This window comes from Phlebotomus papatasi, chromosome 1 (genome assembly GCF_024763615.1).
Source record: "Phlebotomus papatasi isolate M1 chromosome 1, Ppap_2.1, whole genome shotgun sequence".
NCBI classification, from domain to species: domain Eukaryota; kingdom Metazoa; phylum Arthropoda; class Insecta; order Diptera; family Psychodidae; genus Phlebotomus; species Phlebotomus papatasi.
The window spans coordinates 12,642,695-12,665,707 of NC_077222.1; the positions used below are offsets into that span (position 1 = coordinate 12,642,695).

At 34.8% G+C, this 23,013-nt stretch overlaps 2 protein-coding genes across 2 annotated transcripts; both read right to left on the bottom strand.

The window, feature by feature from the left end:
- Positions 1-247: 247 nt before the first annotated feature.
- Positions 248-4,480, bottom strand: LOC129800036 (uncharacterized protein K02A2.6-like). The gene has a single exon (XM_055844393.1). The coding sequence runs from the start codon at positions 3,511-3,513 to the stop codon at positions 403-405; it is 3,111 nt and encodes a 1,036-aa protein (XP_055700368.1). The 5' UTR covers positions 3,514-4,480; the 3' UTR covers positions 248-402.
- Positions 3,492-4,449, bottom strand: LOC129800037 (uncharacterized). The gene has a single exon (XM_055844394.1). The coding sequence runs from the start codon at positions 4,447-4,449 to the stop codon at positions 3,760-3,762; it is 690 nt and encodes a 229-aa protein (XP_055700369.1). The 3' UTR covers positions 3,492-3,759.
- Positions 4,481-23,013: the final 18,533 nt, after the last annotated feature.

Sequence of the window (23,013 nt, forward strand, 5' to 3'; positions counted from 1 at the left end):
ATACGATTAAGTGTTATTCCTTTCAATAGAATCGAAGTCGACAAATATTGAAGTATCTAGATTAAGTATCTAGCAAGGACGGATTAGGGTAAAGTGGTACAAGTTGGACAGGGCTTTTTTCTTGATAAATTTAGTACTTTATTTTTATTTGTGTATTTTTAATGCATTAGTTTTATAATTCGGTTCTGTAAGAGGTAATCTCGAGAGCACCAACAAGACGATCCAATGCGTTAGGCGTCACTTCGAAAACTGCTTTATTGACATTTCTATAACCTCAATGTTACATCTCCCTTTTTATAGTTAATAATTCAGTTTAATATAATATATAATAAAGCAATTGAAAAGTAATTAGTGGAATTCAAACTTAATGAGTTTAACAATGAAGCAAATGGAAATTCATTTTTAAAGATTCAATCTATCTGGGGGTTTAATTACTCTGCCTGATCGGGTGGTGATCATTGCCGGAGGTACAGGTGATGGCGCAGGATCCGGATGGGATTTGGCTGCTACTGGTGTTGCAGGAGGATCTGATAGAGTCCCTCGCATCTCATTCTCCCTATGTAACACTAGTGAACCCATCTCCGGAGTAGTTGGAACGCCGGATGCAATTTCCTCACTCCTGACAGAAGTATTACAACTCGATGAATCTCTAGCAGGTGTTGGTGAAACGGGCAAACTCGCTGGCACTGGAGGCAATATTGGCTTCTCAACTTTTGTCTCATGGAGAAAGTGGCGATTTCTACGGATCAGGCGACCATCATCCAGTTGCACATTGTATGACCTTTCGGTCTGCTGACTTTGAATTGTGCCCGTTACCCAAGCATTATCTCTCTCTTGAACCCTGACACGAGTTCCTTCAGCTAACTTGTCGAAAGATTTTGCTCCCACATCTGCATTTTTCTTCTGTCGGTTACGTTGCTCCTGCAGTCGTTCTGAATTGTCTTCGGCGATCTTGGGAACGAGGAGATTGCGATTCATGCACAGGGGATTTCTAGTCTTTCGACTAAAAAGTCTCTCAGCCGGTGACCTCAGTTCGTTCCCAGGAGTGTTTCGTGACATCAATAGTGCCAATTTGATGTCTTGTCCATCTTCGCGGCACTTCTTCAGGAGGTTCTTCGCAGTTTGCACGTAACGCTCTGCTAATCCATTAGAACGTGCAAAATAAGGGCTTGAAACTACGTGTTTGAAGTCCCATTGTTTCCCAAAGTCCCTGAACTCCTTCGACGTGAATTGGGGCCCTCCATCAGTGTGAACTTCCAATGGGATTCCGTGGTCAGCAAACTTATCCTTCAAGAATGAGATCACCGCAGCGCTAGTAGATGATGTCATCAATTTGAAATCATAATATCCACTAAATGAGTCGACTATCAGCAAGTATTCTCGTTTTCGGTGAGTGAAAAAATCGAGAGCGACAATCTCGAAAGGATATTCTGGAACTCTCTTCATCAATACCGTCTCTTTTTGGTTCGATCTTTGGTTTTTCTCACAAACGAGACACTTCTCAATTCTTGCGGTGATTTCAGCAGTCATGTTCGGCCAATACAAGAAATCACGTGCTCGACGCAGCGAAGATTGGATGCCCACATGACCCGCGTGAATATCGTTTATCACTCTTTGACGCTCAGTGACTGGTACGACGACTTGGTCCCCCTTGAAAATTATCCCGTCAAGAATGGATAATTCATCGCGGAATGTAAAGTAATTCCTTATCACTTTAGGCACTTCTTCACGACTGTCTGGCCATCCTTCCAGGATTAATTTTCTCAGCTTCTGCAAGGCCGGGTCATTTGCAGTTGCTTGTTGATATCTCTCCAACGCAGCTTCAGTCAAGCAAGTAGCACCATTCACATGTAGCTCTTCAGTGTCCTCTTCGAAATCAGTGCAAATAGAACTACAATCTCTGCTTAAGGTGTCTGCTATTGGAATCCTTGTCCCCTTGACGTATTTCACTGTCAGATCGTAAGCCTTCACATCATGCAGGATCTGCCTCAGACGTAATGGAGCTTTGTTCAACGGCTTTGCAAAAATAGTCTCCAACGGTTTGTGGTCTGATTCCACTACGATTTTGTGGCCCCAAATATAATCATGAAATTTCTGGCAGCCGAACCTGATGGCTCCTGCTTCTTTCTCGATCTGCGGCCAGTTTCGTTGACAATCAGTCAGAGCTTTCGTGGCATATGCTATAGGCCTTCTTTCTTGCATTAAAACGGCTCCAAATGCATTTGCGGAACTGTCAACTGACAATACCATTGGCTTGTTTACATCGTAAAATGCCAAAACTGGGGGATTCTTGAGAAAATTTTTCAGCTTCAAAAAAGCACGTTGTTGATGCTCAGTCCAATCCCACACGGGATCTCCTTTCAACAACTCTCGCAATGGCGCTGTGTGCTCTGACAGATTTGGGATAAATTTTCCAACGTAAGTAATCATCCCTAAAAATCTCTGCAGTGATTTTTTGTCCGTAGGCGCCTTCAGTCTGTCAATAGCTTGCAATTTTTCCGGATCTGGGCTCAACCCGTCAGCCGAAAGAATGTGCCCTAGGAATTTCACAGATGTTTGGTTGAAACAACATTTTTCTTTGTTCAGCTTCAAGCCATTTGAATCCAGAATTCTAATGACTTTTTCAGTGATCTCTTTCAACTTGTCAAGGGTAGGTGCATGGATCAGAATGTCATCCATTGATACTTCCACTCCTTCAATGTTTCCCACGAGATCGATCATAACTTTCTGGAACACTTCAGGTGCTGAACACAGTCCAAACGGCATCCTTAAATATCTGAATCTTCCCCATGGTGTAGCGAATGTGCAAAGCTTCGATGTCTTTTCTGACAAACGAATTTGCCAAAAACCCTTTTTGCAATCCAAAATCGTAAAATAACGACTTTTTGAGACATTCGCGGCCACTTGATCTATTCCTGTCAGGGGATAGTGTCTCCTCTTAATATTCTTATTAACATCAGTGAGGTCAATGCAAATTCTAATTTTACCTCTTCGCCTGACCACCACCATGGGAGAGACTGCGTCTGTGGCTTCATTCTCCTTCACCGTAACTTTGTCATCCACCATCTTGAAGACCTCTTTCTTCGTTTCTTCCCTATCGGCAAAGGGAATATTTCGGGCTGGATGGATAACAAATTTGGGGTTATCAACCAATTCTGCATTATACACAACATTCTTCACTGTACCTAGGCCTTCAAATACGTCCTCTTTAACCTCAAAGTGATCAATTCTGGCGATTAATCCAGCTTTCACTGCAGACTTCCCATCAATGATGCAGCTTCTGTCGCCCTTTACTACTTGAAACCAGAGAGGGATCATTTTCTTCCGAATCCTACACGTCAATAGGACCCTTCCATGCACTGGTACGTGACCTCCATTGAATGCGATCAGCCTCTTGACTCTCGATGGCATTATTTCGTAATCACTCAATTTCTGGAGCGCGGTCTTTGTGATTACATTGCACTGGGCCCCAGTATCAATTTTTACACGAATTTTCACTTTTTGGACTGCCATAACACTTTCCCAGCAATCTTCTTTGCCACGACCGCGACTCAGCGAATGCACTTTAAGCGAAAACTGTTCAGTATCGCTATCTTCGTCACTCGAGCTTTCGCTCTCCTTTTCGAGCTGCTTCACTTTTTTCTTTCTATTTTTGCATACTGATGCGAAATGACCCTTATTCCCACACTTATTACACTTTTGGCCAGAAGCTGGACACTTTCGGAGTCCATGTTTGTAATTACATTTGTCACAAACAACCTATTGAGCAGTCTTCTTCGAAGAACTTGCATTCCCGTTTCTAACAGTGTATACTTCACTCTCAGTGTTTTTGGAACATCCAGGATTATTTTTGTCCATCGATTTCGCATGCTCAGCTGCTTTTTCCATGCTTTTACACGTCGCGATCGTTTGTTCGAGAGTCAAGGAAGACTTTCGCAGCAGTTCCTCCCGAATCGCACTAGACTTCAAGCCGTGAATCAATTTGTCACGAATCAATCTGTCTTTCGCAGTTGCCGGAAAGGTGCACTTATTTGCTTGCACCTTGATTCTCGTGATGTACTGCTCAATACCTTCTCCATCATCCTGAGTGATCGTATAGAACTTATAGGACTCATACACTTCATTTTCGCTGGGTGCAAAGTACTCTCGGAACTTCTGTCTAACCAAATTGAGGTTAGATTTTTCCTCATCCGACAATCCAAAATTGTCGAATATATCCTTTACGGCACTTCCTAAAGCGCTCATAAAGACAGCAACTTGGATCTTGGGGGCAAGTTTTTCCAATTCTATTGCGATGGAGTACCATTGGAAAGCATTTTCCCACGCCTCCCATGCGGCCTTGTTGTTGCTGCTCAATTCAATCGGTGGGGGCGGTTTCACAGGAACCCTTCTTGATTCTTCATTAGATCCAACGTTTCCCATCGTGTTCTGTGTATTTTCGTTTGGCATGGTCCACTTCTGACACCATGTAAGAGGTAATCTCGAGAGCACCAACAAGACGATCCAATGCGTTAGGCGTCACTTCGAAAACTGCTTTATTGACATTTCTATAACCTCAATGTTACAGGTTCCTTGTGCTCAAAAACAAATTTTGTACTCTATTTATGAAGAAAAAAAGCCATGTCCAACTTTTACCGGCGAATTGTCCAACTTGTAACACTATGTCCAACTTGTATCACTTTACCCTAAGACCTTTTTGGATTCCTTCAATTTTTATTCGCTACAATGTTTCGGATAAAATCGAATAAAAACTGTGTAGCAAGATTGCTACGGGTCTCACACGTGAACATGCTGGAGCACCCTTTATTGCTTGCCTACGGGAGTGAGCCCTATTGCCCATTCCGAAAGAGTCACGAATCTGGCATCCTCCTCGCTTCATTGGTGAAAACCGATTGAGGAGCCGATTCCAATGTGTCTCGCTAAATAACTCGTCGAGCATTCACAACCCCATTTAGCGGAACTATAGCGATATCGTAATTTGAAGTTAGCTGCCGTTATAGCACCCCTCAAACTGGCAACCCCAGCTGAACAGTGATTGGTACCGTTGGCTTAGAAGAATCTTCGTTAAGACGGTCTTTCTCCCTCCAACTCCTCCAGGCTCAACAGTACAACTACAATTGATAGAAGCAAAAAAAAGTCTTAATCCATTCTCACCAGATATTGAACTCCACCAGACTGTGCATGGTCGAGCACTAAGCTTATATAAGGTATCCTTTAATTTCAGTAAGTTACTTTAAGCTCATTTTGTGGGTTTATTTAGCACTAAAATTACAGTAAATAAAGAACTTTTTGTTGAAGTCTGTTATGTATTGTTACGGGATTTACCTGGGAAATAGAAGAATATTTAGTAAAATCCAATCCCAGAATTGTCGCCAAATCCCGTGGTGCACGCGTAGTAGAAAAACTACACTTTTTGGGTTCAACAGATATATTTAATTCACTTTAATAAAAATTTTCACAGTGGTGGTTTTGACTTCAGGAAGGTCGGATGGAAAGTAACGGATAGAAAAATGAGGTTCCCTCATGGTCAGCGCCCGGTAGTCCCGGTAGTCATTGTGCGCTGACTATGAGGGAAATTCTAGGTGGCGGGTAATTCAAATTTTGCCACCTAACAAAGTCTTTGTTGTGTAATCTACGTAGGCTACTTTTACATCGTGAAGAAACTCGTGAGCGTCGGGGATATGGGGCAGCTCAGAAAAACAACGATTCTTCCCAGAGCTTTCGGCTCAGACTCCAAGCCTTCCTCAGTGGCTGGGCGGGAAAGAGCATTTCTTTATTTTCTTTTTCTTTGAAATAATTCTTCCACTTACTCAAATCTAACAATTCCTTGCATTGTCATATGGTCTAGGGATGCACAGGGCATGGGATTTCGAGGGAACTGCACTTTAAATTCTAATATTTTGTTAATTTTGTGGCACTTGAAAATATTTTAGCTTCACTCTTTTTGGTCTGCTTTGTGAGAACTAGTTCAAAGTTCAAATTAATATTAGTTTTTCTTTGAAATGGACGTTGTGAGACTTTAATTTTTAAATTTTTTTTTGTGTGCATCTCCATTTACATTACATTACTTAATATTGGTTTCTAGGACTTGGCTTTTGCTTATTGCTTAAGCTGCAATGGTTCAACCAGCAATGGACTGTATTCCTGAATGAACCAGAAGTATTTCGGGCTTTCTGGATCCCGTTTCAACGCTAAAGTATCGGACCACCCCCAATGACTACGAATACTCCCAATAAACTGCCAATGAAATCATTTGGAATAGAACCGAATTTTGAAATTTGAACTAAGATTCTCTTTCACACCTTTCAAATTATATAATTCGGTGGCAGCAAAAATCCCGAAAGCCAAAATCCTTAAAGCCAAAATCCCGAAAAGGCCAAAATCTCGAAATCCAAAATCCCGAGTGTTCAAAATCCTGAAATGGATGAAATTATTTTGAGGAAAATGTCTAGAACAATTTCCCACGACACAGAAGAATTCCCTTTGCCTCCAGCAAGCGCGGGTACAATCGTGGGAGTAGCTATGACACTTCTAAGAATTCGTGATTTTGGCTTTCAGGATTTTGGCCTATTCGGAATTTTGGCTTTCGAGATTTTGGCGTTCGGGATTTTGGCTTTCGGTATTTTGACCGGGACTCATCTAATTAAACCCCACTTCTCAAGATTCATGATCTCTTTAGATCTAAACTTTGCTACATGGCTTATCTTTTCTAATTGGATTAAAATACCATATCTTTGAAAAGAAATTTTAACTAAGAATAGTAGAATTAGGGCCTATCAACTTTGAGACTCTAGTAAATCAGTCAATTTTTTAGTTATTAGAATTGTGAGACCTTTAGTTGTTTCCAGACCTAAAGATTTTTGAACGAATTTCTAAACGGGAGTTACTCCTTGACAAAGTACTAAGGATAATTATTCTTTTACGATTTTGAAAAATCGCTGAGATTTTTCATTTCTTAGAAATGTGAGACTTCCGGAAACTAGGATAATCCTTTCGTCGAAAGATCACTTCAGACAGACACCAACCCCATATTGAGCCATATGACTTATTTTTTAATTTTACCTTAAAACTACTCGTTTAGAAATAGAAATAAAAATAGACTAATAAGGGCTTCGAATCTAGGTTTAGTTGTACGACTTGACTTCTCTAATTTCTTATCGGACATTAAAGAAAGTGTTAAATTAGATTTTGAAAAAAAAACACTAAAATTGCTTGTTCTTTAGAATTTCGAGAAATTCGGGAACTGAACTAATGCTCTAGAGATGTTTACGACTTAGGCCGACTAACTAAGCCATTTTTCGTCTTAAGACGAGAAACGGATTAGTCAGAAGCTGATGGAAACGTAATTTGATCATTATTTTGATTATAATTAAGTTAATCCGTCTCTAGGCTTAAGTCGTAAATGTGTCTAAGGGCCTTGACAGACCTGAGGATTAGCCGTGAGACGGCTTAGCATAATGATATTTGAAATAATCATTATACTTCATTTCCATCATTTTCCACTAAGTCGTCTCTCGACTTAAGTCGTAAGTGTGTCTAGGGTATAAGGCGTAAGCCTCTAATCTAAAACCAATATAATCCTTCCCTCTGAAAACCGTTTTATAGAACGTAGTTAAATATTCAATTTGAAACTCATGTTAAACCGTATTTATACCTAAAATCCCTTTTATTATGGACCCCATATCGTCTATTAGTAGTACTCGCAGTAATATTAACAGTAATATTTAGGTACACACTAGGAATGATGTAAGATGATAATAAGAGATTCTAGCAGAGATTACTCAACACTTCTGCGAACTAGTAAATTCATAATTCATTAACCTAAACTAATGGAATATCGATGCATAATTTCAATACAGCAGATTCCTGAAGAACCCAACCTTGTATTCTTGATCCTTATGATACTATCATGCTTAATTTTATTTAAGTTGCATCGCAACCTGAAACAAATACATTTAATCTTCAAAATTTCCTCCATAATCCAAGAAAAGTACCCAGGATAGTGGTACTTAGCCATCCCTCGTTAGGAACGAAAGCAAATGGTTATTGCATTTCTTGGATGGTGAATTTTTGTTGTGAAGCATATGGGATGGTATTTTGGGGTGGCCTTTGAGGGGGGATCAATGGGGAACTTTCTGTAACTTTTCAGCTTTCTACTGTACAAAACTACATAAAATAGAGTGAATTCCTCACACCCCCGCAAAACCATTTCTGAATTTCTGTGCATAGGGCTTTTGGGGTGGAAGTTGGGGTTCCTGCAGGGGGAATGTTAAAGGAAATGAGATGCAATGAATTGCTTCTGACTGTTACAAACACTGATGGATTTCATTGCAAAAAGGCCAAAGTTTCCGTCCACTTTGTGTGCATACAATTAATTATGAATTTATGGTTGGAAATCATCTCCAAAGCGTCAGACTTCATAAGGCAACAGAGAAAGGAGAGCTTTCAAACAATGATACCCATACTCCCAGGGCTTTTCCTGCCTGGTTGAAATGCTTACTGCAGGACTAGGAGTCAATCCTCCTGCACCAAAAACTCTCCATCTCAGGGAAAATATGATTTAAGCTCAAACAATGCCACATTTTGAGGATTTTTGCATCATGTCTCTGGCAACATTTGTGTAACAATTTCTCTCTGTTTTACTGTTTTGTGGCTCAACGCAGTCAAAAGCTAACTTTATCAACGACACCAGCATTCCTCAACTGTTTGTCAGTGGATATGGCTTGGTTTTGTCTCGAATCCCCCCCCCCATTCAGTGTTAGGATTTTCCTAAATAAATTATCCATCTCTCCCCCCCAAAAACTACGTTATTTTCACGCATTTGCATCCATATTGCATGAAATTGCTGAATTACTCTCCACCGATTTTGGGCCTGTTGCAAAAAAAAAAGAAAGAACTTCGGCACTTTAGCCAAAAATTGGAATTCCCTATCTTCATCCTTACTCCCAGCATCATCATTCACCTTCAACCACAATTTTTTTCCTGCACGTCCTTTTGCCAATACCACGTTTGATGAAAAATTAACTTCACCTTCGCTCAAGTTGTACATTTTTTATGGGGCAATTCTTTTTTTCAGCCTCTCTGGAAAATGTTTTTCTGCAGACATTCATTTTTTTTCCCAAGACTTTCACTGACTCTTCCATCATCATATTTTCACCTCATTCTTGTATGACGGATGTACTTTAATTTGTTGAGGAGGCCTAAGTGGTTTAAAGTGCTCCAAGAAATAAAGAAGTCAAAGTAAAAGTTTGACTTCAAAGTTGAGGAAGGAAATACATTTTGGAAAAGTGCAGATATTAAGCGCAAATTCATTGAAAACCCAAAGTTGAATTCACTAAATCAAAATTGAATGTTAAACTAAATTGAATTTGGTCAATACCTTCTATAAAATCAAATTTGTATTGTAGAGTACAGAGTATGGGTCAATTTAAAGCATGCCTGACTTTTAAAAGCATCAAATTTTAGAATAATAAATTAATATATTGGAAATGTGTAGGGTGGAGTAACCACTTATCGCCATGTTTAGGAAAAAGAGAAATTAATTTTATTATAACTTTTGAACTCTTATTACAAAATAACTCAATTTTGACACAAAACTACTTAGATGTATTGGCTCTAGATTTGTCAAAACAATATTCCTAGAATTTAACGCTGGACTACTCAAAAAACTGATTTTTATTAACAATGCAAAAATAACCACTTCACTTTAAATATTCAATGGACAAATTATTGATCTAAAAATGTATTTTTTGCTTGATGAAAATTTGATGACACTTGTAATATTTGGTAAGAAATATTGGATTCGATGCACTTGTTTAAAATATTACTCTAAAAAATGCTTAAAATCATAAATCCAAAAAGAATCATTATTATTTTTCGACTCTATATGTACCAGCAGTAAAAATACAAAGAACTTTTCGGCTCATTTATTTCACAAATCGCGAAAAATAGCAATTTCAATATAAGTGGCGAGAAGTGGTGCACTGGCGAGAAGTGGTGATTCCACCCTAGCATATTTTCAATTAGATAATACCTCTAAGAAAAGAACTGAACATAGTAAATTTAAAAATGGTTCATAAACGTTTGCTAAATACAATAGATCCCGGGATTATGTACACACAATTGTGCAGTTTTGCCTTTAAGACCCAATTCCTGAAATAACTTTTGAAATAAGCCTTAAGGTACTTTTGTGTCACACGGGAAACTTAAAAACACCTAATGGTTATTTATCAGAAAAACAATTAATTTGTTTTATTAGGGTACATTTTTGAATATGTTAACGATTTATTAAAGAACTTAGGCCAGGAAATTCTATTAATAATTCATATCTTTTGGACGGTTGAATCTTCTTGCTTAGATTTATGATTACTTGTACTCTGCGCGGATTTGCTCTACGGTCAAATTATACAGGTTTGAGACTGGAGGTTTAACTCAGTTTTTGAAGGTCCCAAAACCCTCAATAACAAACAATTTTAAAAATTTTTCCAAAATCTAACGTATCATTTGTCCACAAAACAAAAATTAAAACGAAATTTTATGAAAAGTTTAGTCTAGAAAGAAATTAGAGAAGTTAAACCGTGTATCTAAACCTTAAATCTGAAACCGGCTTTAATCGTGATAATTATCCTGCGGGTATACTAATTTCCTAAATGTATAACGCTATTTCTCGCGGTTTTGTCGGTCCCGAAAATATGAATAAACGCGGGACCTCCTGCAAGTGTCGAAAATTACCTCGCTAGATCTTACTATATTCAATTTAGAACTAGAAAAGCTGGAAAATTATTATACACCGTCTGAAAAAATTAGAATATTCGGGTTTCCTCGCAAATATTTTAGATAATTTTCATTTAATTATTGATTAAATTTAATTTTTACTATTTAATATTTTGGTAAATATTTTTTAACAATATAGCATTCAATGTTTAAAAAAACAAATTCTATAAAAAAAAATATTTTATGCTTTTTCAGAAAAATTCGTGGTGTGATCGAAGAAGTGAAAGTTTGACCTTCAAAAATCCCAAATAGAATGAATGAACCTTACAGACGCTGGTGCACAACGACAGAAAATAAGTGCATATCTGCAGGCAAAACCAAAATTGAAAAAAATTAGACAAAAATTTAAAAGGATACATAAAAAATAAATAAATAGATAAAAAAATAGATAAATAAATACTTCGAATTGTATTCTGAAAATGTTATGATATATTCTCATATAGTTTATCAATTTTAGATTTATTTTAACATTGTATTTAGGGGCACCCCCTTAAGGTTGTACCCTTAATGAGAAATCTAAAAATGAGCTGTTTTCGAGATTTTTTTGGTAAAGGAAGAAATAACCAATCTTATTGAAACTTTTAGTATATGTTTATATATATTGAAAGTGCTCAAATCATTTTTTTCGAGAAAAAGAAATTCAAAAATGGCGAAATAATTAGTAGTTTAGTATAAAGGGCCTTGTCAAAGCAATCCCTAATTGCCGAGAAATTTACAGCTCTTAATTCATATCCGAAAAATTGAATCTAAAAAAATTCTTCATTTTATATAAGTAGGATTTCATAAACCAAGAAAACCCGAAGAAAGTCGTGAAATCGGGACATTTTTTCAGGGTTTAAAAAAAAATTTTGCCAAAAAAAGCTTACAACAATTATTTTGAATTCAATTCGATGAGAATTTAGTACTTAGAATAAACCTTTATTCATTTCTTTCGGTCAATAATTTTTATCTTAATCTTTCCTGCCAATTCGATAAAGTTGTAAAAATGAGAAGTGAGGAAAATGGGTATGGGTAGTCTCTCTAACGTTTGCAAATTTACTCGATGCTCCTTTGCCTTCGTCTCTGTATCTTCGAAAAGACTTCGAATTGTTTTCTGAATTTTTTATGGTATATTCTTAAATAGTTCATCTATCTATTTCAACAATAAAAAATATAGACTTCCTTTGATTTTGCAATTAGGGAAACCCGAGAAACGCGAGAAACTCCCTTAAGCCAATTTTAATAGATTAAATTTAAATCTAGTTTAAATTTAAACGTTTTACGTTAAAAAACCTGAAGAACTAATTGATCAAGGACAAGGCTATAAATGATGCTCTGAACAATCTTTGTACCGTTTTACAAAATTATAAAAAAGCGTACAATTGGATTCTTGTATTAACATCAAACAAAAATAATAAAAGATCCTTCGATAACCCCAAGGAGCTATCCTTCGCCGTTTCGCTGCGAATATTTGTAACGGGTGAAAAATCTTGTCCATGTCTCTTCAAAATAAGTCTCCGAAAATCAGGTCCCAGCGGCTGAATTTCAAAGATTTTTAAATAGAAATTTTAAAAAATATAGTTTAAATTTTAATTTAAGTTTATGTTTAAGAACTTAAATTAAAATAATTTTTTCTATGTCCAAAAAAATATTAGAGAAAATATGGTATTTTCCTGTCTTTTCGACCCACGTAACCCTTTAATAAAACAATTTTCTGTAGAGGTAATTTTAGGTGTTTCATTCACAAAAAATTAATATTTAGAAATTAGTTTTATAAGCCGTACTCACTATGGCGCTGTTATCTTGTAATCTCGTCATATCGTTATCTCGTTATGTTCTCGTAATGTATTTTATGAATGAAAAATTATAACAAGATAACAGATTACGGAGATTACGAGATAACAACGCCATAGTGAGTACGGCTATAGATTTGCTTTAATTTTTTAAAATTATTGTTTCTTATTGGATAACTATAGCTTAGTTCTAATTAATTTGTTATTATATTTTTTTATTGCTCCTGCAAAAATCGGTTTGTATATTCAAAAATAAAACTAAATAAATAAGTAAAAATAATATGTTCAAAATTTATTTAGAAGATTTTGTTTAAAACTTCACAAGAAATTTAATTTATTGTTTAGATTTTTCTAATCCCTAATTTTAAAGAAAATTAAAAACTGTTAATCAATTGTTTGAAGATTTAAAATAAACTTTAGGTTTATTGTGTTATGTTTATTAATTTTTATCTTACTTAAAATTAATAAATATATAGCCCTAATTAAAGTAAAATAATTAAATGTTTCATAAGTAGCATGAGGTTGGTGGTAAAAATTCATTGAGTCTTTTGCCCCAAAATTAATTGAATGTTATTTTAATTTTAAATTTAGAATGATATATTAATATCAATATTTTAATTATACGAAACTGCCCCATCTCCCAAATACACAGATATTATTGCCCAAAGCAATAACAGTGCTTTATGGTTGACATTTAAATTAAATTTAATAGTTGAAAAATTAATAAATGCAATCACTAACCAGTAATTTTACGAAAATAATTATATTTTATCTCATTAATCAACACATTTACCAATAAATTCTCTATTTCAGCTAATTCTTTAAAATGTTTTTTCAATGGCCTACCAATTGAAATTTATCAGCAATTGCTCTGGGTAATTGAATTCCTCATTTTTGGCTCAATAGACCAAACATGCACGAATTTAATCACAAACTTCTGAACCTCTGGATCCTCCTCTTTTGTGGCAGGGCAAAAGATAATAAATACAAAATGCTGTCCACTTTGTATTAATCGTGTCACCATTGGGAACCACCCACAAATCTAAATATCCTCCGGAGCACCCCATTTGGTTGCCAAGGATGGCATTCTCAATGTGAGCAGCTGCTGGAGGACGAGGAAAAAAAATATAAAGAAGGAGGAAGACTCAGTGAAAGGAACCTCATTTAATTTATTAACTCAATTACGCTCGACGAATAGGCCGGGTCTTGGCATTCATTGAAAGTTCCCCAATTTTCACTTGATTAAATCTCCAAGCTCCTGATGCTGACTATGTACTTTCTGCCAATTGGGATGGGTAGTGGCTGGAGATGGGAGAAAAAAACCTGCGAATACGATCAAACTTAAAAATAGGAATATAAGTATAAGACATTTGGCAAGATTCTGAAAGTGTGGGCCTTTTTTCTAATGTTAGAACATCATCCCCTCTGTTTTATATTCTTACCATCGCTTTTTTTCTACCCTCTTGTCTTCTCATCCCCTAAAATTCAACTGTCTTTCATTACAAGGAATGTTGGGGGTCGAAAGAGAAAAACCGTGTCGATGACAGTAAAACATAAAACCTTGACAGTTTCTCGCCCAATTTGGATTGGAATTTCTATGCATAGGATACCATTCTAATGGTTTCAAATGTGTACTATAGATCCATGAGCTGGAAAATTTTTAGAGGCTGTTAGAGGCAGTTTTGCAAGTTTTTAAATACCATATCTCCTTTAAAACATATAGGGGAAAGCGCGGTACCTTCGGACGACTCAAGCTTCGAACAATAGATTTTTTTCAACATGTTTTCGATCAATTTGAACCATTCTAATATAATATTATATTAGCCACTTCATTGCTTCAAATTTTCTGACAAGAAACTTGGATCAAATCCATTAAGAACATAGAAAAAAATGAATCGAACGAAGCTTGAGTCGTCCAAAGGTAGCGAGCTTTCCCCTAGTCATAATCCAAGAAGTCTACTGGTACATATTCTAATGTTTAGTACTTGCCTGTCGAATTTAAAAATTAATTAATTACTCTGCAAAATGCATAAAAACTTATAGTGAAATTACAAAGGTATATCAGACCAATTTTCGATGTTTTTTCTATATTTTTTGGTGTCCAAAAAACTTGTCAAATTAGATCCAAATTAATAGAAGTTTAGCATTTTTATGATTAATCGTATCGGAATATTTTGTTACAATGTAATCATGTTATAATTGCTATTGTATTACGTGATGGAAGAATCCGCTAAGTCCATGTTCAGACCGCCCAGGAGCGCCTTTTCGTAGTGTGGATGCTTCTTCCATGCTCCCAAAGTTTTTTGGGTAGAGGCGATGCATTTATATATCGCTTTATCACAGTGAAAATGTATTTTTTCTGACATTCTTGTTTACACCGGGCGGAACTCGAACTGACAACTGTGAGCGTCTAATCAGAGATCTCATCCACCCAAGGCACAACGGTCTAGCCTATTGCGCCAATGAGATCCCCAGTTTAACATTAAACTGCTTAATTTACAAAATCGATGGCCTGAGAACAGTAATTCACACTTGAATCTATGTTTTCTATGTTTCCGATCTTTCCGATACTTTTAATTTATTATATCACACCGAATGAAAAAAATCATTGAAATCTGTGAATGACCATTACAGGCTGTTTGATTTAAAACATAATACTTTGCCAATAATGAAAGAAAAATTCCCTACGTTTTTCTATGTTTTTTTTACATATCTAAAATGGTTTTTCTAAATATCTAAAGAGTTAAAAGCAAGTTTTAAATAACCCTCTGAAGAAGAATTGGTGATAGAAAAAATATAAAAGTTATCAGTCATACTAAGTCTAAGCTAAAAATTGAAAAGCATGCAAGAATACAGTCCTAATGTTTTTCGATGTTCTGAGCCCAGCGAATTTATAATGTTTTCTACTTAGTACGAATAGCACAAGATGTAAATAAATTCCAAACCGAGAATTTTGTAAGACCCTGGTCTATATACTTATCTTCAAAGCAATCACATTTGTAAATTTCTATTTTGTGTGTTTTTCTATGTTTCTTTTTCATTAAAAAAAATACACATATCGTAAAATATGAATTTCACTGACGTCCAAAAAAATATTTGAAAGGCATTTTTAAAATAAATCTCTGACTATTGAAACACGATTTCGAAAGAATCTGTCAAAACTACTTTTTCCAAGCTTTTCTATATTTTCGATGTTTTTAGCATACAGAATTTTGTGAATTTTGCCAAACCTCTATATAATATTACACGCAGCTAAGAATAAAAACTATAATACCTGGTCAAAAACCGGTTCTCGAAAGAATAATGAACACTATACAAGTTTTCTATGTTTCTCTTTTAAATTTCCGAAGTCTACTTTAAGTAATGCAGATGCGGGTCACTGTCCTACGTGAGTGACTTTGACCCTCATCTGTTCATAAGCTTTAGGGCAGAATCACATTGACAGTAAAATGCTGACCGTCACCGTCAAAGCCCTCACCGTATTTAGTTGATTTACGCATTTTCATTGCAATTCTTACGCAAATTCTCAATTACCGTATTGCCTCATCTCATACTCGATGGCACTAGGTGAAAATAATGTAAGAAAATTGAATAAATAAAACGAAAATGCGATAAACGGTAAGAAAAAAAAACTGTAGGATTTTTCTGCTACAGTTTTTCGTACAGTTTTTTTTGCTCACCGTTTATCGGATTTTCGTTTTATTTCTTCAGTTTTCTTATATTATTTTCACTCAGTGCCACCGAGTATGAGATAATGTAAAACGGTAATTGAGAATTTGCGTAAAAATTACAATGAAAATGCGTAAATCAACGAAATACGGTGAGGGCTTTGACGGTGACGGTGAGCATTTTACTGTCAATGTGATTCTGCTCTTACTTTAATTCTAGCACTTAATGATTGTCTTTACGGTCTTTACCGATCCGATCTACCATTTCTAATCGCTGATGACTATTCTTAAATATTAGAATTAAAGAAAGGCTTACGACTGATAGGAGGTCAAAGTAACCTGCTTCTACGGTAAGCATAAATTTATTGTTTAGGAAAGTTCGATAAAATCTTGCTTAAATTAATCACAATTTGTGTACAGATAAAGCTAAGTTGGGAATTGCGTAAAGTACACTAAAAGCTATTGTCAAAATTTTTTGATGTTTTCTTCCTAAACACCTAATCTATGTTTGAAAAGTTATAATAATTATGTCAAATATATAATTAAAAATACTTAGGGTTATCAATTCAAATCAAATCTACGACCCACAGTAAAATTTAACATTCTATGTTTTTCTATGTTTTTATTAAATATAAAATTTTCCAAACAACAAAAAAATCCGTGGAAAAAATAAAATCCAATTAAAAGTCTTTTGTTTAAATTAACTTTTATATCTGAAATGGAGACTTCTGTAAAAGTTAGAGTACAGCCGGTCAATTTTAAATTGGATCACACGTCCTACATGAACATTTTCCCATTCTCGTCAATGGGAGATGATTTGGGAGTTCCTCCGTGGATATTCTATCTTGGCTCTTCTTCTCCATCAACAATGGAGAGACGAGAAGCAGATGAATGTTTTCGTCGTTGTCATCATTGAGGGACTCAGCCCTCTGCAAAATTTACATGATCCCCCTTACATTGTCGTTCACGACAAACCATGTCGACAGCGTTCCACTCAAATGAAACTTTTTGCCCGTTCCCCCTCCCCCTCCCAAGGGAGGATATGAAGAATGTGCATTGAGATCCCTCGCAACACTGCACAAGGTGAAAAGTCCACAAATTTCAATTCGACAATTTTTCAATTCACCTCCTGTGCAAGATTAAATTTCCAACCCCCGGAATTATTCTCTTGGTACAAAGGCACTGGGATGTACCTTCGGAGCATTCCTGCGAATGCAAGAGATGCTTCAGAAGAACATAGAAGTGAGATGAAAAAAAACTCCATCAGCATCCCTTCGTGTAATTTGGATTTTAATTAAAAAGTATAAAATTCGTCGTCATAATTTTATGATTCCATTACCGCAGACGTGCATAAGGTTCTTGTGCGCAAACTTTTCTACCAAATTAGACTTGTACGTGACACTGAAATTATTTAATACATGTGACATTGAGAAGGAAATCCAGCATACATATTGCAAGGACTCTCCAAACTTAGTATCGTGTGCAAGTTGGCATTTTACCCTTCTAAAGCCACCCACTCATTCTCAGGAAAATCGACCATCGCAGTTGGTACTTCTGGGATGGAAGGACGAGTTGTGATGCACGTACCCTCGACCTTCTCAAATCCCACCAGACTTAGCTTCATCTCTTTTCTAAATCACTTTTTTTTTCAGGGATCATTTAGAATCAATAGAATTCTCTGTGCAGACTGAGGGAGATTTACAAAACCTTAAAGCCAATATTTAGATTTTAAAATTTTAAAATCAATTCATGGATGATGGCAAATAAAAATCTTCCAAATTGTCGAAAATTTATTACAGTGTTTTTACAATTTGGTACAAATGAAATGAAATGAAATGAAATTTTAGAGTATAAAATCCTTAACTGAATAATTTTAAATGAATACAGTGCTGTCTCGCTATATGCACAGTTTGGGTACTTTTTTTGACAGTTCTCTCTCTGAATATGCACAACTTTTTTTGAAATTCCCAACGGTTTTTTTCTTTCTTTTAAAACATTATTATTTTTTTATTATTCTAGAATTCCCCGTGTTATTTTAACTATAATATGAGACAGAAAAAATAAAATTAAGATAATTAAAAACGAGAAAAATGAGTTACCAAGAAAATAATTATCTTTATTACTTTGTCAAAATGTAAACAAATTGATTTTGAATGCAACCGACACAAAAGCTGTGCATATAGAGAGTGTGCATATAAAGAGACAGAACTGTACTACATTTAATTTAAAATCAAGAAAGCATAAAGATGACCTATATCATGAAGAATATTGCGATTTTCTTAATTTTAATCTTAAACTCTTATTCTCATTTTTAGTCTTAAACTTCAATTAAATCTTTAAGATCTTATGTTTACGCTCAGCTGCCTCATTCTGTCGGTTTTAAGAATACTACGAATCGGTGGCAACCAAAGTCCTGAATGTCAAAGGCCCTAATGCCCTAGGCACACTTACGACCTAAGCCGAGATACAACTTAGTGGAAAATTATGGAAATATAGTTTAATCTTATTTTGGAAAATAATTACGCTAAGCCGTCTCTAGGCTAATCCTCAAGTCTGTCGAGGACCTAAAAGTTAAAATCTGGAATAGCCAAAATGTCGAATATGTTAAATCCCGAAAAACCAAAATTCTGAAAGGCCAAAATACTAAATACACCAAAATCCAGAAGAATCAAAATTCCGAATAGCCAAAATTATTGAATTTTAGTCTAGTCGGTATTTAGGTCCATTAGAGATTTTGTCTTTCAAAATATTAGCATTGTCGTGATTTTGGTGTTCTGGATTTTGATCGAGACCCACGGCAAATAGGGTAAGTGTGCCAAATTCCGGCCAGCTTGCAATTTCGGACACCTTTTTTGTTCCTCGAATTTCCATGAACTTTTTGATTTTACATACTCTAGAGATTATACAATGCTAAAGAATAGCAAAAAATGTAGCTTCGACAAACGAGATGACGTGAAAAAGATATTGGAAGAATTCCCGAAGGGCATGAAAAACTATGAGAATGAAGGTGGCCGAAATAGGGCACCAAAGCTATGTCTACATTTTTATTCATTTTAAAATGTATTAAGAATAATTTTAAAGTAAATAAAGACGATAAACTGTCTACAAGGTTCTAATCAACACTCCTAAAGTAAATGGAATGAAAAAAGTCAATTTCTATTAAAGATATTACATTTCAAACTTGAAACTTTGGCGCTTGCATGCAACTATGCAGAAATTTGGCACACTTACCCTATTGTATAATTATTTCAGGAATAATATGCTTACTTTGCGAATTGGGCTAGCAGGGATATATGAAGACACTTTAATCTTTTTTACATCTAGCAAACGGAATAAAACCTTTATTCCAGCAAAATAGCAAAATTCTACCCAATTAATTTTTTTGTGCATAGCTATTTAAGAATATTTACTTAAATATCAATATTATTATATCATTTTCTAATGAATACAGGATTACAACAGTTCCACATCATGAATGGACTATACATTCTTGCTCTCTCCCCTCTCTCCTATTGTGAAAAATATTGTGAATATTTCGCGATTATTGGACAAATATTTCAAATATCTTAGAAATATTATGAATATTTTAAAAATATTTTGAATATTCCAGGGGGTTGTATAATTTAGGAATACAGACACGCTTTCTGCAGGAACTCAAAGAATATGTGGAATTATTCAAAAGAATCTCATATAGTTTTAAATGGGAACTATTACAGAATCTTTAGAATTAAAAGGAACTAAGAAGTCATCAATGGTCAAGTGTTCCCAGTCAACTGTACACGGTAAGGTTTAAAATTCTCCAAATTCAAACCAAGGCATAGAATCACATTTTGTGGAATAATTCGGAATCACAAAATACCACTTTAAATCATGAAAAGAATCACACATTTGGAATAAATTACAATCACATAAAATTAAAAAAAAATATATGGATACAAATTCTCGAACTTGGTTGTCCTCTTGGAATATTCTGAGTATTTTGTGAATATTGTAAAAGTATTACTAAATTATTATTGGAATATTCGCACCAACCGAATTATTCTATTATAGACAAAATCTATAAGTATAATACCTTAAAAAACAAAAACTATTAGAGCGCCCTATTTTCCAACTAATTTATAAGAGTATTTCAACAGAGTTTCATGTATTATGTTTATATTGAAAAAGAGGTGGTAAAGCGTCCCAGCTTTGCGGAGTGCTCGCACTCACGAGAAAGAGATATTCGTGTATAATCTTTTCGCATGCTTTTTGAGTACTCACCACTTTACCACTCTATTTAATTTATTAACCCTTTAAGGACGATTTCAACACCGGTGTCCCATAAAGAAAATAATTTTTCCTGACTACCTAAAGTTATTTTTTCTTGTGTTAGAACGTAATTGCAAAGTAGAAGGTTGGAGAAATCTAGGACATTTTTTGCACGTCTCTAGCTATTTGCTATACAGTAAGTTTTTAAACTTAAAAATGACGAATTTTTAAATTCTCATATTGAAATTTGATTTTATTTATATTTTACACTTCCAATTTTTTTTAAAGCAAAACCGTTTTGTAAAAAGAAACTACATACTCAAACGTAATATTTTTCATTAGAGTGGAAATTATCTCTTTTTAGTATTGCCAGAAAAATTATTTGAATTTTTGGGCTATTTTTGTCCCTATCGCTCATAAAGGTAAAAAATACACCGAATCAGAATCAGACTCTGTTGGATGCATAACCTTTTACTGATTTTGTTTATCGGTTTCATTTTTAATGGTGATTTTTTATCAGCGAAAACTGTCTCGTCTTTAAAGGATTTAAACTGATTGATAAATTTCAAAAATCATTCAGAAATAAGAAATTGCTTAACACTAAACCTACCGACCGTTTTTGATCGTTTTTCGGTCAAATGACAAACCGCGGCAGGGTAAGATACTCAACAAATTTGTCTTGGAAAAAAGCAAAAAATTAAAATTCAAAATCTGAAAAATGTATACTACATGCATATTTTAAGAAATTCATAAAGTTTGATAGTGACATTGTACCGTTTAAATATGTGTTAATTTTAAACCGGTCAATTTGACCGGATCTTGGTAGGTTTAGTGTCAAGAAAAGTAGGTTTTAGAATATTTAAGTATGAGAAACTATACGAACAGAGCCTCAAGTGGATAACTGTACAGAGTAGTGTCTCTATAACTGTGAGGTCTCGGGTTCAAATTTGAGCAGCAACAGAAAAAGATTTCTCATGTCATATTGGCTTTAAACACGTCCAATAAGTGCATGAATAGTAATACCAATGGAGCACATTGCAAAAAAATGGCCTGGATACATCGGTAATACGAAATGGAGAACTGACCCCTGGCAAAATCTTATCTTATCTTGACCATACGACTAAATAAAAAGTAAATCCGAGAAAGGTAAAGCATTCACGGGATTATCTAAATTTCAAGGTCTTCTAAAAAATCCAAGTTTAAGCAATTCTGTTGAAAAATATGCCCGCAAAATGGTTAAACTCTCATGTTCGAAAATTCGATATCGAAAGGTTTTTTGAACGTATGTGTCTAAGGACGAAATATTCGCCTTGACTACCTCCAAAACATATTCGAAAATGAAAGAAACAGTAAGACTAGTCTCCGGCGAGTGGCCTTCAAATTTGAAGCCAATTTATTACTTTCACATACAAATGCGTATGGGAATTTTTCAGCACTCGTGATCGTTATGCTAAATATTTAAAAAGTGGGAAGTTTTTCCGTATTATAAGATGCCTTTCCGTATGGAGGGATAAATATACTAAATTTTTGTTTAAATAAATTTTTTCCTTGGAGCACTGTGAGCTGAGTCCGAGATCAATTTAGGAATTGGCTTCAAATACCTCCATATAAAAAGGCCAACTTGCCAGGCGCTTGCAGTAAGAGCCATTTTCGAAATAAACCAAAAAACAAGGTTTTGGAGGGGAAGGCGGGGAGTCGATATCTCTAACTGTTTGGTTTATAGCCGTGTCAAAAGTTGAAAAAGAAAGTGGATTAACTGCTCTCTCTTTAAGTCCGAGCAGTAATAAATATATTAAGTCTATTCTAAATATTTTGCAAATATTTGAAACATTTTGTAAATATTACGAATATTATAAATATTTGGCAACTTTTGCAAATAATAAGCTATTTATAAATTGCTATTTATACACCAAACTTTAAACTACTTTTATTAACTAAAGTCCTGAGATAAATTTAATCGAGTAAAATATTTAGTACAAACTAAAATGAACTTCGGAAAACTCGAATAAAGTAATTGGTAAATGTGTTTAGAGTTTATACTTTAGACTGTTGAAGTCTAATTATGTTTTGGGAATATTTATAGAATAATGCAAATATTATGCAGAATATTGTAAATATTCTGCGAATTTTTTAAATGTCTTGCGAATATTGGGAATATTCTCAGAAATTGAGAATACTGACTGCTCATTGCGAATATTCGCGGAATATTATGCAAATTTATTTCTATATTTATTACATAATAATAGATAATTTTGCGAATATTTATCATATGAATTATATAATATCAACAATAGAATCGCTATAATAGAATTTGATTTTTATCAAAATCGAAAATGTTTGAAATAAATAATCAACTTTGAGGCACTTCAATTATTTTATTAATTGACCCTAATGTATTTTTGATAATTAAAACCACTTCTATTATTTTATTTATCTCTTTTTATAATCCTGTTGATTTTATATTCACGTATTTTTGCAATCCTATTCAAAATTAAAATTGAACAATTTTATCTACGAGCTATTTGAATAAAATATCGGCTGAAAGCATTTTA